Below are 14456 nucleotides of genomic sequence, written 5' to 3' on the forward strand. Positions count from 1 at the left end.
TCACTTGCCTAAGTTCCTTATGGGAGCTGGGTGTTCAAATCCATGACTTAATGAAAGGAATTGTATTGCAAAGGACCTACCTGCTATAGCAAAGTGCRTATATGGTTTCTGAAAAGGACATTGATAACAATTTTGTTATCTCTTAGCTCTCCACGAGCCTTGGTTTTAAATCGTCTAGCAAAGTCTAAGGCAAGCATACACCAGCATAGCTTTTGCTCTAGTTGGTTTCACTTGTTTTCATAAAKATATTGAATCACTTCCACTCATTTCTCCATTGACAGAAATATTTTCTTACAGTAAATYGTTCATTCTCAGCCACACACACATCCAGACTCTTCTTGCCTATTTGTCCAATTGTTTCTTCTTTTTTCTTTATATTTTAAAATACTAAAGCTCATGACTAAATATTTTCAGTGATCAAATGAAGTTTTTTCTCTTTTTTGAAGACAATTTATTTGCAAGAAATGTGTGAGATACAGTAGAATACAAGTGGAAATCAGATAAACATGCAGTAATTCATAACTTTCTTCAGTAAATTAGTCCAAATATCACATAAAGAATTTTTAAAACCTGTAACATTAGTTTTGGTATTGTGCTGACTGAACATTCCAACACGTAGTCTTGTGAAAAAAAGAATCATCCATGTATTTAGGCTACTTTACCTCATTTGTCCTAAATTACTGAGACCGAATGACTCTGGCTTAGGTCATAGAARTAGGTAACAAATATTTTGGTTTACATTTGCGTCATGTCTGTTTGATAAGTCCTCAAGAAACTCAGAGACACACAGGTTTGAGATACAAAAAGAAAAAGTCTGATGTTTCCTTCTCTCGCCTTGGAAAGACAGTCTCACAATGTAAATTCCCATATATTTTATTTAGATTATGAATATTGGATGAAGTATAACATTTTGTTAATATGGGCTAGCATAGGCTACAGACAAAACGCTGCAGAGCACAACAGTAACTGCTCTATAACCAGTTACTAGAAAGACAGAAGTCTTATTTGAAGGCCATCTAGCCTTTTAAGCAGMTATTGTGCTTAACTATTAATAGTCAGGTATAAAACTTGTTTCTAAAAGCTCATGTACTAACACAGGTGAGAAACCTAAGCCCTGTATGTGCTATGCAGTGTCTTGCTCCTGCTTCCACAGAATGAATGAAAGATACAGCTCYTAGTACTTTAAAGGAGAAGGACTACAGTATCTCAGATGCCATAGGAATCTTAGTTAATTACCCAACTTCAGAAGAGAAAGGAAGGAATTTAAAGGTGGGTTACACTGAGGTACATAAATTCTTTTGAGGTTGTGTGGACTATATGGGGTTTATCAGCCAAATTCTAACTACTCAGGAGGGGAATTCAATTCTCAGGAGGGGAAAAAACAAGATTCTTACAGCATCTGAGATATCGTAATTCTGCATTCATTTGTTAGAATGTAAAAATAATGTTGGAAACAGTCTTGACTTCATGGAGGAAAAAGGGGCTCATCCATCTTTCATATTTTAGGACCAGAGAATTATSACAACAACATGCCTGGCATGCTTACTATGATGTCCATCATAAACCAAAGACAGTTACCATTTCCCACCTTAATCAACGAACACTTTTGGAGGACATCAAGTTGCGGCACTAGCTGAAGGCCTTTTAACATAAATCTATCATCTCAAACAGTATTATAGCATATGTTTTAAAATCATATTAAGGCAAGAGTACTTGCAGGCCATGAAGAAGGTCACAGTGGTCGATTATTTAATTAAATGTAATTTCATGTTGACAATGCCACTGCAAAACTACTTAGACAACAATGTAGCCCTGCAGGTTAAAGCTGAATCAAGACCTGAGGCATGCTGAAGTGTGGTATTTGCTTCCATTAATGGTGATCTCTTGTGGTGGGGTAGAACTTCTTACAGTGATGACAATTACAACTAAGAATTTACTTTAGGGTGGGTCATAAAACTCAAGTTGAATGCATCTCCTTCTAAAACTAAGCATCTCACCCAAAGGCTCCATTTTTTTCAGAAACCACAGTGAAATCTATGAGAGGAGCCATCAGGTCCTGAAGTAGCCCAGGATCAAGAAACTTCTCCATGAGTCCTCCTCAGTGGGAGCAGGAGTAGACCTACCATATCTTACCTTCCTGCTTATGCCAAGAGAGAACATCCTTTACTGACTAATGTCCTGTTTATTTTGGCTTCCCTTCTTTCCCCTGATCTTTGCTCAGGAGCCTGTACCTTATCTCTAATACTCCTTCTGTGAGGAGTTCTCCTAGGTCTGGTTCTGAGAGTTTGCCACAATTCATTAGTGAAGAAGAAAGAGAAAAGAGTCTCTTCACTTGGCTAATATTATACTAGCATTATGCTCACCTCAGCAGTAGCATCAAGCTACTTGTTCACACTATTTGTGTAAAAGGACCTTAAGCATAAAACAAGTCACAACTTCTTATTTAAACAATGTCATGCAAAATTCACATTTTATGAGCTTCTGCAGAGTGTTTTTAAACAGCAAAATGCAAAACTTCTTAACAAACCACCAGAGTTACATGCATTACTCTCTACTTTGTCCACTGAAGCCATGCAAAAGGTTTATCAAGTTGTCCCTTTAACAAATGCAGCATTTGAAAGAAAGAAAAGTTAGAACAAACGCCTAATGGAAAAGAATGAAAACTTAAATTTTATACTTCCTTGTTGAATGTATTTAGTCTGAAATTTATGCATCCAAGAGCCAAATAGGTGATCTAAAAACCACATTTTGTTGCCCTTCCCAGAGAATACTTGCTCCATGCTCTAGGAAGCACTTCTTAAGTGCTGTTTGAAGCAGTGCCTTGAAAGCCTCGCCTCTACCATGCTCACGGCCTACCGATGCTGTCACTGTGTCAGGTGTAAAAGCTGAAGAAAAATATTCAGCTATCTTATCAGAAAATAYGAGTAGACACTACTGCGATGTCTCAGCAAGTGTGAGATGATACTGGTGGGATGGCTCATGTGCTGGAGGAGATGGATGGTATGATGTGTTGCTCTSGGAAGTTCAGACTCATATCCCCAGAGGCAGCGTGCTGTGGAGTAACTTAGGGAAGTGCATTCCCACACTTCCATGTGACCCACACTATGTGACCTCTTAAGGAAGCCTTGTCCTGTGCCCACACCTGCCGCATGCTGTGCTTGGCCACTAGAGCCAGAGCTGCGGGGAGCAAGAAGGAAATCACGGSCAAATTGGACGCGCCTGGCAGTCATGAAGCTCACGCTCAACCCACAGAGCTCGTGTATAACTCTCTAACAGTGCTTTCAAAGCAAGAAAAGGGAGACCAGAAAAATGAACATAACARGATATGCTATGACTAGATTGGATAGCAATGTTGGCCTTAGATCATAGCGCACAGATTTAAGTTAAGCAGTGCTTTASCTCCTCATTAGAAACATCTAATTCCCTGTATTACAGATTGAATGTGGAGAAATGTCAAAGAGCAGGCAAGTTTGTTACAGGCCATTGCCAGACCCAATGCTTTTTTCTCCCCCTTCTTGCCAAGAAGACAGGAAGAAGTTTTCATTTTAAAATAAAATCTATACAATTACAGTAATAATGAGGCTTTTAACTGCTCTGCAGGTGCATACTGTAAAACTCAAAGCAAATGACGGAAACAAAAGCCTGTAATAAAGTCAGCAATAGCTTTATAGAAATGCTTTTTTGGATTGGTTATGTCTAGTGAAATGCTTCTAGAAGAGAAACATATTTTATTCCCTTTCACCCTAAAAAAAAAAAAAAAAAAAAAAAACCATACCAAGTGCTTGTATTTCTTACTTATAGAAGAAAAAAGCTTTGCCAGAGATGTAATTAAGACTATAGCAATAATGAAACAAGCACAGATCCTGTTCAACTAGAGATCAATTACAACAAAAAGCCAGAAGCTGTCATTTCTATCATCTGTTACAAAAATATTTCCTAATCAGTGTTTCAATACAGTTAACAGAAGTTAAAAAACCTTCTACATTATTAATAAATTAAAAAAAATCATATCTCCAACCATCTTGTAAGAAAGTAGATAAGTAATTAAACCTTTAGTTTATATAAATTGGCACAGAAGTGTGTATTTGAACAAGTGCACTGAAAACAGATATGCCTTCTTTTCTTTTGATATCTCTTGAGTTATTAAGTAACAGGAGAGCCTTCATATTCTTTGCATGACCTTGAGAGTCTGCTAGCACTAAATAGTCAATAGTCAAACCTCAGGAGAATGTTTCACCAGAAAGACAGTGACACAAGCTAGTATGAAGAACAGTCAAGTGCTTTGCAGCCTTATTACAGAGGATTTAATTTTTGATTTCAATGTATTTACTTCTGGGAAGGTATCAAAGTGGTGTATGTATACTGAAAACCAAATGAGTGAGATTTGATGGACTAATAGATTTTTAAAGTCTATAAATTATTTTTTTCAGAGGTAGTTTTCATGACATTAATGATGTATATAGATGGAAGCAACATTTCTTTGCTTGACTTTGGGTAAAAGTCTTAAATACCATTGATGTTGTCCCTGGACCTAGCAAAGAAGTTTTAACAGGAAAGATGCTTTAATTAGAGTTGACAACGGCCAATTAAGTGTCAGAAGAACAATCTGATAAGTAGGTCTTTATGTCTATAGGCATTTCCTGATATGTCTTAACTGTCAATCTGGATGTTAAACATCTCTGTCTTCATCTCCTTAGGACTAATTAAAGGAGATTTTTTCTTTTTCTGACTTTGGAGATGTTCCATAAAGAAGGAGAGGAAAAGAACAGGGAYATCTCTTAATTTGGAATAATGTGTGGGGAATCCTAATTCTGGCAAAATTCTAGTGTTCCTTGTGATCAGATCACAGTTTGGTGATGCCCCTGCAATGCTGCTGCCTGCACTATGAAATAATAGATGCTCGGTTTATAGAAGATCTGTTTCTTTTACAGGTGGAAGGACATCTGAGGATGTGCTAGCAGGCCGCTCTCTGTTTTCAGTGCTCCTTGCTAGTCATACAGAAGACAGTACCTCACTGGATGGATCTCTCCCTTTCTTGTCTTCACCCCTGTCAATATCAATCACATGAACAACCCCAGGCTTCAGGATCAGGTCATCGGTCTCTACATGGCTCCTGTTATCATCCACCTCCATGTATTTCCCTTTGGATGGCTGGGTGGCCTTGCCGAAGACATCTTTAAAACGGCGCTTGAGTTCAACATCTGGGCAATAGACATATTCATAAAGAGCACCAGCAAGGACTGCTCCGATTATTGGTCCTACCCAATACACCTGCAAAGAGAGGTGGAAAAATCACAGGCATTAAGCTACAGAACAAAGAATTCTGGGTTCTCAAAAAAAAAAAAACAAAAAAACAAACAGATCTATACAAACTTAATTCAGAACACTTCTAGCAAAAAGTCCTGGTGAAGTTGTTTTAGCCAATTCTCCTTTCTCTAGTCAGTGTTCCCTGCATATCATGAAGCAGAATGAATTTGCCCTCACACCRTTTACAAGGCAGTGTAACTACCCTAGCTTTCACAGCTGGTGACCTGGAGCTGAATACTCATGAGACCTCTAAAATGAAACAAGAAAATGGTCAAAAAAACAAATAATTGAAGAGTTAATGACATTATTTTCATATTGCAGGCTGCTTCTGTGTTTTTGTATTCCTCCCAAAAAAGAAACAAAAATCAACCAACCAACCTAAAAACAAACAAAAAAAMMCAACAACCCAAMCCCCCCAGAAACGCTACCCATCCTCTCAAACTCCAGTTTGAGCAGCATACCATAACAGCACAACAACCCAGAGTATGAGGTTAGACCTTTCCTGATGTCTGAAGATTTCCATGCACATATCTGGAAACCGGTTTACTGGGGCAGACTGATAGAAAAACAATGAAACTATCCATGTGGATGGGTATGCAGGCCTCCCACTAAGATAAAGCATTTTTTTTCTCTTCTCTCTGGAGGTATATAATGTATTTAACTTTGTGCAATAAGACAAAATACAGGTCCTTCATCATTTCTCATTGATTCAACTATAGCTATAAAAGTTCTTGGGGACAAAAAAAAGGCTATAGATCCTTATTGCATCATACATGACTTGTTATATACAGCTCTGTTACAGTTGCTGTAGAATAGCTCTGCTTTTACACTATCGGAGGCAAGATGATAAAGACACAGGTCCRTATCTTCAAAGAGAAACAGTTTTGCTGAGCTTTATTGATGTGTCTTTTTCCATGAGGACTTCTCTACAAATTTTGACTGCTTATTTGTCAGCTGTAGCATATTTGTGCTGCTTGCAGAGTGACAAAAAAATAAATGYCAATGCAGAAAACTAGTTTTCTTGCTGTGTTTTCACCCAAGAGGATAATAAAATTGTGAAGAAACACAATCTTTCAAAACATATAAACAAACTGGTCCCCTTCAGTGTTTGAGATTCACAGTTGAGAAGAACCCAACTTGGGCTTCTGATCTTGCAGAATCCAAGTGGCAGTCAGATACCTGATTATATTATTTGAATAACCAAATACAACAGATATACTCAACTTTGTAGGGTACCTATTAATTTTTGAACAAACTGTAGCAGGTCTATAAGCAGGTTAGGAGGCACAGCAGCCAAATCAGCTTCTGTTAATGGCAGGTTAATGTCATTACTTTCAAGGAGGAGAAAAGACAATCTTTCCAAATGACCAGGACAGCAGTTAAGCATCTCCTACAAGTTGCTACATGATGCATTTGTTTATTGTTTACAGCTTTAGTTATAAATTACTGGCTGCCTGAGAGTGTGGGTAATTAATCTTGTGAAAAACTACAGCAGTTTGTCATATGAACAAGCCATTCACTGATAACAGGGTAAATCTGTTTCAATAGGATAACACTTGGGAACAAAGTTACACATGATATTGTATTTGCAGAATTGGAGCCTTAGGGCCTGAAGACAATGCTATTTCTGTTATTAGCTGCAGTGGGAGCAATGTGGGCTCAATATTTTAAAATTAAGAAAATTCTTATATGCACTCTACTATGCAGCTCTTTCAGGACTAACTATAAGTGCCTCTAGAAGTGCTTGTCATATCTTTAATTAGGTGAAGCTGAGATGCAATCCATCTGTCCCTATAAAATACAAACTTTTGGGTTTTTTTWAGGAGTTTAATGATAGGATGATATAGAAAATGACTGCATCATTCATGATCCAGATATCAAATAGTTGCCTGCACATATAGTCTCAGTTAGGCTGATGCTTGCCAGGTTGCAGGTAAAATCTATTCTGTCTCACAAAGGCCAGACTGCAAACCCTTCATCTTTCACTTGTGAGCATTTGCTGAGAAAGATTCTCCCTGCAGCAGAYCAAGGTGCCCACTTTCATTTCACACATTTGCTGCAATTTGAGGTAGAACCAAGTGAAATGTGAATCCAACAGAATTCCTCTCACCATCATGACTGGGGGTTCGCAGTCTGCCTCAGAGGACACTTCATTGTAGCAGTTCAGTTTTTTCAGTCTCACTGGATTGCTTTTATGTTTCAGGCTTCTTGCATGATTTTCTTCCTCCTCTAACTACCACCTCCACAAAAAGACCCTTGAATAGCAAGATGCTGTCCCACCAACCTGCATGCAATACTAAAACCCTAAGCAAGAAGCATAATTGTGGCAGAGCTTCTAGCAGGTCAGTGTCCATCTTCCTCATGACGGTCTTTGTGGGATATACCAGAATGGATAASTAAAAGCAGATGATGTATGAAAAATCCTGCCAGCTATGATGAAGTAAACACGAAAGCAGTTACCCATTGGTTTTCCCATTTCCCCATGATGACAGCGGGTCCAAATGATCGAGCAGGGTTCATACTAGCGCCAGTGTAATTGATCTAAAAAAAAGAAAAAATATATTACTAATATCTCTACAGCAGCTGTGCAATTTCTGTTAATTCATTGCCACATCTGGACACTCCGGCTTTGAACGTTTTTTAATCCAAGCAGCATGTATTGCTGCTCTTCAAGAATTTGCTACAGAAGTAACAAAGTCATGATGCAAACAGGTAGTTGTCCCAATCAACATCCCATCCAAAGGAACCCTCCCACTGCTTTTTAAAATGTTTTGCTTGGATCCATAAAGAAACTTCAACTATAAAAAGTTTCCACCTATTTTTGAAGTAGGCAAAAAGGGATTAAGATTTTATTATTTAAACAGAAGCCATTAACTTACAGCAAATAAATGTCCAATAGCAACAGATAATCCAATTGCTAAAGCTACCGAACCAGTGACATCACTTCGTTTTGAATCACAGCTAGCAAAAATAGTAAAAACCAGCTGGAATGTAATTATCAGCTCCACCAGGAGTCCATGGCCAGCGGAAAGATCTCCATGTACCTGAAAGAAGAGAAAGAAACACCGGAGATGAAGCAACTATGAGCTTGTAAATCAAAAAGCCAATTCCCATTTTTTCTCCCTGTAAATATAATTTTGAATTGTACACAGTGAAAGGCATCAATGAACAGGTATAGATTCTTTCATTTGTTTGGTTGGTTTGGTTTRTTTTATTTGAGTGCCATGGAAAATTACTGCTGGACAAAAGAACTCTTGACAGAAGCATCCAACAAAAGCTTCAAAGTTCAACTGCAGAAGCATAGTTTATTTTTTATAAAGGGATTTGCAAATGCTGCACTTCTTCACCATTTTTTTCTTGGAAGCACTGTAATTTACTATTCAATTATAAATTCATTAATTAGCCCTGACTTAATTAATTTAAATTTCAATTAAAAATTAAGCAGTGTGCGGCTCAAGTGCATTTTTAATAAGTCCTGCAACAGGGCTAACTGATGGCATTCCTTATTAGTTTAGAACAAAGCTGAAATCTAAGCCACAATCTGTTTCAAAAGTGTGTCATTTTAAATTGATGTTTTTTCAATCCCCATCATAATGGCAGAGAATTAATTTCCCCCTCCCCGATCCAATTGGAAATGGCACTTCACACATATATTATTTAAGTGGTATATGCAAATTAGCATTACCTTCTGTCATCAGATCTGGGGAAGTTCTAGAAAAGGAAAGTTCTATAAAAAGAATGGCTATATTACACCACATCAACCCATCCTAAAGGGAGCTTTAAGCCATGTCTAGGTATCATAAATTAGCCAGCAAAAAGCTACTTGAATCTCTGCTTGAGTGCTCTTTATTCTTCACGACACTGCTTATTATTACTTAGACTGTAAGAACTAGTCTAATCTTAAAAATTGGTCTAGTCTAAGAGCAGAAAAGATTACCATTGTGACTCCCAGGCCACCCACCACACCGGGTGGTGTGACAAGGTAGAGGATGCCTGCTCCCACGATGGCCCCCAGGCACTGGGCCAAAATGTAGAAGACTGACTTGGCAAGGCTGATCTTCCTTGTGCAGACCATCGCTACAGTCACTGCAGGGTTGATGTGGCCTCCACTGATGTGTCCGAAGCACTGCACCATGGTCGCAATGCTGAGCCCAAAGCAGAGGGAGATAAGGACCATGTCGACAGGCAGGGGCTTCTCAGATCCACCCCAGTTGATTGTAGAGCCAAGACTGAGGAGGACAAAAATTAGCATGGCCAAAAACTCTGCTGAGACAGCTTTCCAGAAGGGCTGAGTCCAGACTCCTTTGAAGGCCACCATGATGCTCTCACACTTGCACAGACGTCCACACTTACTGAAAAGGAAAGAAAAACTTTGTCAAATCACCAGGTAAGCATTATACCTTGCTGTTAGGAGGTATTATCTGGCAGATATCAGAGGGAAGGTAGCAGTGATGAACATCCTCAGARCAGAACTATGGACATTTGTTTTACCAGAGCCAGCTGTTAAACCAGTGCTCAAGAGGGTGCTCTTAGTGTAGGATGGAGGCAACAAAACATCCCCTGTGATAAGTCTGTGTTTAGAACTTCAGTTCAGGCAAAGCAGCTGCTATTTTTTTGAAATAAGTATGTGTGGAAAAAAAAAATGTATTCTTCTATACTAGCTGAAGTGCCTGACTTAGASTCTGTAAAACACCACTACTTTCAGTGACCTGTTAATCATCATGCTCATTAAATCCTTGAGCATTTATCATCTTTCCCTTAGCAAATCTGTACTTTTTAACCAAGCAGGTACAATAGTTCAGTAAAAGGCAGTAGCTCTGCCAAACCTTGATGATTCTCTATGTGTTTTGATGTGGTTTACTTTGGATGAGTATTAGCATAGTAAGCAGGAATGACTAGGAAATACACTCCAAAAGTATGCTACTAAGCTGAATTTAAATGCTAATATGGATGCAGTAGGGAAGCTTTAACTTCACTCTTTTCCTTGAGCATCAAGTGTGTCCCTGGCAACGTTCTTTTTRTTGTCAGACCTTTAATCTACTCAGGAGGAGAATCGGTCAGGACACTCCACCACTCACTGCACCAGGACACTGCAATTAACTATAGAAGCTGGAGAACCCATTTTTCCTGGCAGTCAATGATAGTTTTTCTGATTTCCACAGCTGAAACATCTAGGGACCCACTAATATGAAAATCTATTTTCATAGATTTCATCCATTGGCCTGGATCTTGTAGGAGAAAGTCTGTTTGTATCAGTTCTCATACAAACCAATGCTTCAACTAATATTTATTCAGAGAATAGTTTCTTCACTGTGGACACTGTGTGAGAATTGAACTCATAGAGGAAAATGCAAGCAATCCTGAATTCTGCCTTTTTAATCAATTATGTTATCAGAAATATTTGGGATTATTTTGGCTAAATATGAAGGAGAAGCAGTGGAATTGAGAAATATTTACTGAATGTTTGCTGTGGGTAGAGCTCTGAGGCAAAGAAAGAAGTGTCATGGCTTTCCACCCTGTCTGAAGAGGCTATTTATTAGTCTACATTGCCTTTCTGATGAGCTACAATTTTGCTAGATGCTCAGATACCTATGAAATTGGGTCACCAAAGAAAARTTATTTGCTATATTAATAAATTAGGAGAATAAGCCAAAAGTGAAGCATTTTAATAAGTTTCTAAGGAATGATAACAAGATTCTTCTTTAAAAACAACCCCCCAACACCTAAAAAAAGAAAAAAAAAACACAAAAGAAAGAATATTGAGCTGCTACATTTTGAGTGGGATTTCATGTCAAAGGATGGAAGAATTTAATGCTCAGTTATGTGGGGTAATGGAGCTACAATGCATATTTAATACCACTTACATGAGAAAGAAGCATAAAAAGCATATCTAGCCTTTTTAAGCTATTGCAAGAGGAATGGCCTATGAATTTCTTAACAGTGGCAAAGAGTTAGGGAAAGACAATTTAATCCTGTGACTTTCCAGTTTCATTTCTTATGTTAATTTACTGTGTATTTTGGATAGGTCGCTAGAACCCTGTCTCAGTTCTCTGGACTCTCAGATGAGAGCACAAATTGTGTTATATCTCCTACAAATGGCTGTTGTAAAATGTTCATGAAGTGACCTGAGAGATCTGAGTAAGAGCAGTTCTGCAAAAGAAGAACTAAAACCAGGAGGGGGAAAAAAAAAAGTCAGCCTCAAATTGACTTTTGTTTTCAGGTCAACCTCAAAACAAACTGCAAGACATTTTTGCAATATCTCATACTAACAGGCAGTTAATGACCAACTATCTAGACCAGACTTCTCATTCCAAATGGACCAAAATTCACCACCTTCCCCAGTTCTCTATAGGAGATGGCACTTTAACCCAACAAAAGGCATAAATTGGACACGGCCACTAACCTACAGCTACCTCCTCAGGAACAATTTAAGTAATTTAAGTTAGTTGTCTGGGCAAGAGACAGGAACTCAGTCCATACTGGGAAGACCTCCATGTCCCAGGGCATGCCCTAATTCGGTCTTTTATGCAGGGATGAGCTACATCCTCCTATTCACAGAAAAGTGACCTAGATGGCCAGACTAGGACTGCAGCACTCGCTTCTCCTTTCCCCTGTAGTTGAGCGTAGGTGCAGTTACACACTTACTTTTGTTGAGCACAGCCCAAGGCTAGGTACCATATTCCAGGCTTCTCTGGGATGTCCTATCACCCTGAGGGCACACGAAAGGACTACAGGTATTGGTAGTATGGAAGAGAGGGAGGAGTATAGAGTCTCCTGACCTCTTCGTCCAAGTTTGTCCCACCATCTCTTTCTACATGCAGCAAACATCAAGCTCTACAAATTAACTACATTCCTCCATCTTGTAGGGGTAAATAGAAAACAGATTTTGCATTGGGTGCAAAAGTAAGGCAGTTCACATCCTTCAAGCTGCGGAGAGTCTGGGAAACATGGTTTAAGTGCAGGAAAGAGATTGTAAAAAAGCAGAAAACCGTACTTTCTGCTGAGTTGCTAATGTCTCTTTCTAAGAAAAGCCCACCCCTCACAGTCTGTATAAGCAGATGTAATATTGCTAGTCCAGCTGAGATCATGTTCTGTCAGTTCTGACAGTTCTGTCAGTTCTGTCAGTCTTGAAAATGCATGTAAACCAAATGCACCTATTAAGGCATAATTCAAATACAAGAAACTGCTTATAATGTTGCATTTCTATCCTGCTAATGCTGCATGGAAAAGCTGAAACAGAAAGTCAAAACAATAAATCTATACTATGTCACTTTACTTGGATAGTAAGCTATATAGTATTTATTTTTAATAAGTAATTAATTAATTGTTTTTCTTAAACAGTCTGACTAAGATGCAGCAAAGCATACAGCAGCTACAGGCAACTTTTTCTTGAAAAATGCACAAGTTTCATCCCCATCACACCCCACCCAACTACTAATGAAAGCTTAACATGCCAGTGAAAGCATTTGAGCCCTGCATCCAGGTTCTAACTCAACTCTAAAGGCTGTGAGCAACTTTGAAATCAACCAAGTCCAATATTTTTTCAATGCWAAGCTGATTTAACAGCTTGAAATGAGACAGAGAAACAACGGTGGTTGTGCCAGGTCTGAAACAGAAGTGTGACTTTCTAACAGATGAAAACTGCCATTCAAGTTACAAAACAACTTCAAAGCAGTTTGGAAGTAGTAGTTTCAAAAGAGTTTGATAACACATGACATTTTTATCCCTKGGATAAATACACAACAGAAGGAAAAAGAAAAAGGTACTTCCATGTCACAATCACGATTAGTTTCGTATGCAGCCACACTTGAGAAATTTCTTGCATAGACTACAAGATTACACTGAAGAATGACAAGCAGGATGCAAGGTGGGTTTTATGGCTCATATTGCTGCCAGAGATAAAGTAATCTAGGTGCGAGGAGTGTCTTTTACTCAGATTCACAGCGTATCTATAAGAATGCAAGACAGCAGGCTTGGTTATGGCTTTTACGCCGTAACCATATAAATAACAGCAAGGGCTTCAGCACAAAAGTCAGAGGGCACTTTGTAARTTCTTCCATTTCTGACCAATATCACTCTGATAAATACAGCGAGCGGAGAGAAGCAGCTGGCCATGGGCTCCCGGCCAGCCCTTCCACACGACCCGGCAGCCGCAGAGCAGTTGCGTGCGGGACGCAACTGTTTACGGTGACATCTCTGCAACAAACTCAGGGAGCCCCCGACCTGCGCTGGCACAGGYGGTCACAGCTCGAGGGTACAACAGGATCCCTCTCGCCTTGCAACAAGATCCATGGCTTTTCCTCCCTCCCCAAGTTGGCATGTAAGGGCTTAAAAACAACAACAAAAAAAAAAGATAAAAAGTTTTTGCATTTGGCAAGAAATGAGTTGCCGTGAGTTGAGGTGCTGGGAAGGGGGAGGCGGGCGCAGCACCACAACCCCGCGGAGAAGTCTCAAGGTGCAGGGAAGCGGGGTGCTCGCAGCCCCCCACTCTCCCGGGTCCTGGGTTACGTTGGCACCCCAAGGTTAAAGCCGCGGGGCGCCCCAGAGGCTGCGGCGCTGCCGGCGCGACGGGCAGGACGGGGCTGCCCGCGGCAGCGGAGGCAGCTCCGCGGAGCGGGGATCGCGCAGGGGGGATCGCGCAGGGGGGATCCGCGGCCAGGGACCCCCACGCACATCCCGCCGCCTGGAAACCCCCCGGCAGAGCCCCCCGGGCCGCCCGTGCCCCGCGCAGAGCCGCGCACTCACCCGCGGCGCGGCGCGGCCGCTGCGTCGCTCATGCCTCGCCGGGGGCGCGCAGCGCGGCGCGGAGCGGCGCAGCGCGGCGGGGCGAGGGGGAGGGCCCGGGGGGGCTCCCGGTGGCTCTGCCGTTACCTGTCAGTCCTCAGAGGTGCGGGGTCCACGGGCCAGCGCCGCCGGGCCGCCCGCTGCTCCCCGCCCGCGCTCATGGGAACGCGCGGCGGGACGCGGGAGGTCGGCGGGCGCGCGTGGGCAGCGGGAGCGCGGCGCGGGGGGAGCCCGCGGCGCCCCCAGCGCGGGGGCTGCCCCACATCGGGGGCGCTCGACGGAGGCCCCGCTGCCGCCTCGCCGCGCGCCTTGTCCCAGGGATGAGCCCGGAGCTGCTCTGCTGCCCGGCAGCTTCTTGGAGCTGG

General features: G+C 41.0%; 1 protein-coding gene across 2 annotated transcripts; it reads right to left on the bottom strand.

Annotated features, from left to right (window-relative positions):
- Positions 1–691: 691 nt before the first annotated feature.
- On the bottom strand, positions 692–14235 carry AQP4 (aquaporin 4). Of its 2 annotated transcripts, none has more exons than XM_026041434.1 (5): positions 14179–14235; positions 9245–9659; positions 8187–8351; positions 7768–7848; positions 692–5271 (listed from the first exon to the last, which is right to left on the bottom strand). In XM_026041434.1, exons 2-5 carry the CDS (start codon positions 9623–9625, stop codon positions 4993–4995), a joined length of 906 nt encoding a protein of 301 aa, XP_025897219.1. In that variant the 5' UTR covers positions 9626–9659; positions 14179–14235; the 3' UTR covers positions 692–4992. The 2 variants fall into 2 exon arrangements, with proteins under 2 accessions (XP_025897219.1, XP_025897218.1); XM_026041433.1 differs by lacking the exon at positions 14179–14235 and adding an exon at positions 14053–14093.
- Between the last annotated feature and the right edge of the window lie 221 nt (positions 14236–14456).

Source organism: Nothoprocta perdicaria, unplaced genomic scaffold (genome assembly GCF_003342845.1).
Source record: "Nothoprocta perdicaria isolate Ctin4 unplaced genomic scaffold, notPer1 scaffold_284, whole genome shotgun sequence".
Taxonomy (NCBI): domain Eukaryota; kingdom Metazoa; phylum Chordata; class Aves; order Tinamiformes; family Tinamidae; genus Nothoprocta; species Nothoprocta perdicaria.

Bases quoted from the DNA above. Each gene is read 5' to 3' on its own strand.
- AQP4 (XM_026041433.1), bottom strand. From the start codon at position 14,084: ATGAGCGACGCAGCGGCCGCGCCGCGCCGCGG. The intron at 7,849-8,186 runs GTAAGTTAATGG...TCTTTTTTTTAG, and splicing joins CTATTGGACATTTATTTGCT to ATCAATTACACTGGCGCTAG. The intron at 5,272-7,767 runs GTAACTGCTTTC...CTCTCTTTGCAG, and splicing joins GGAAATGGGAAAACCAATGG to GTGTATTGGGTAGGACCAAT.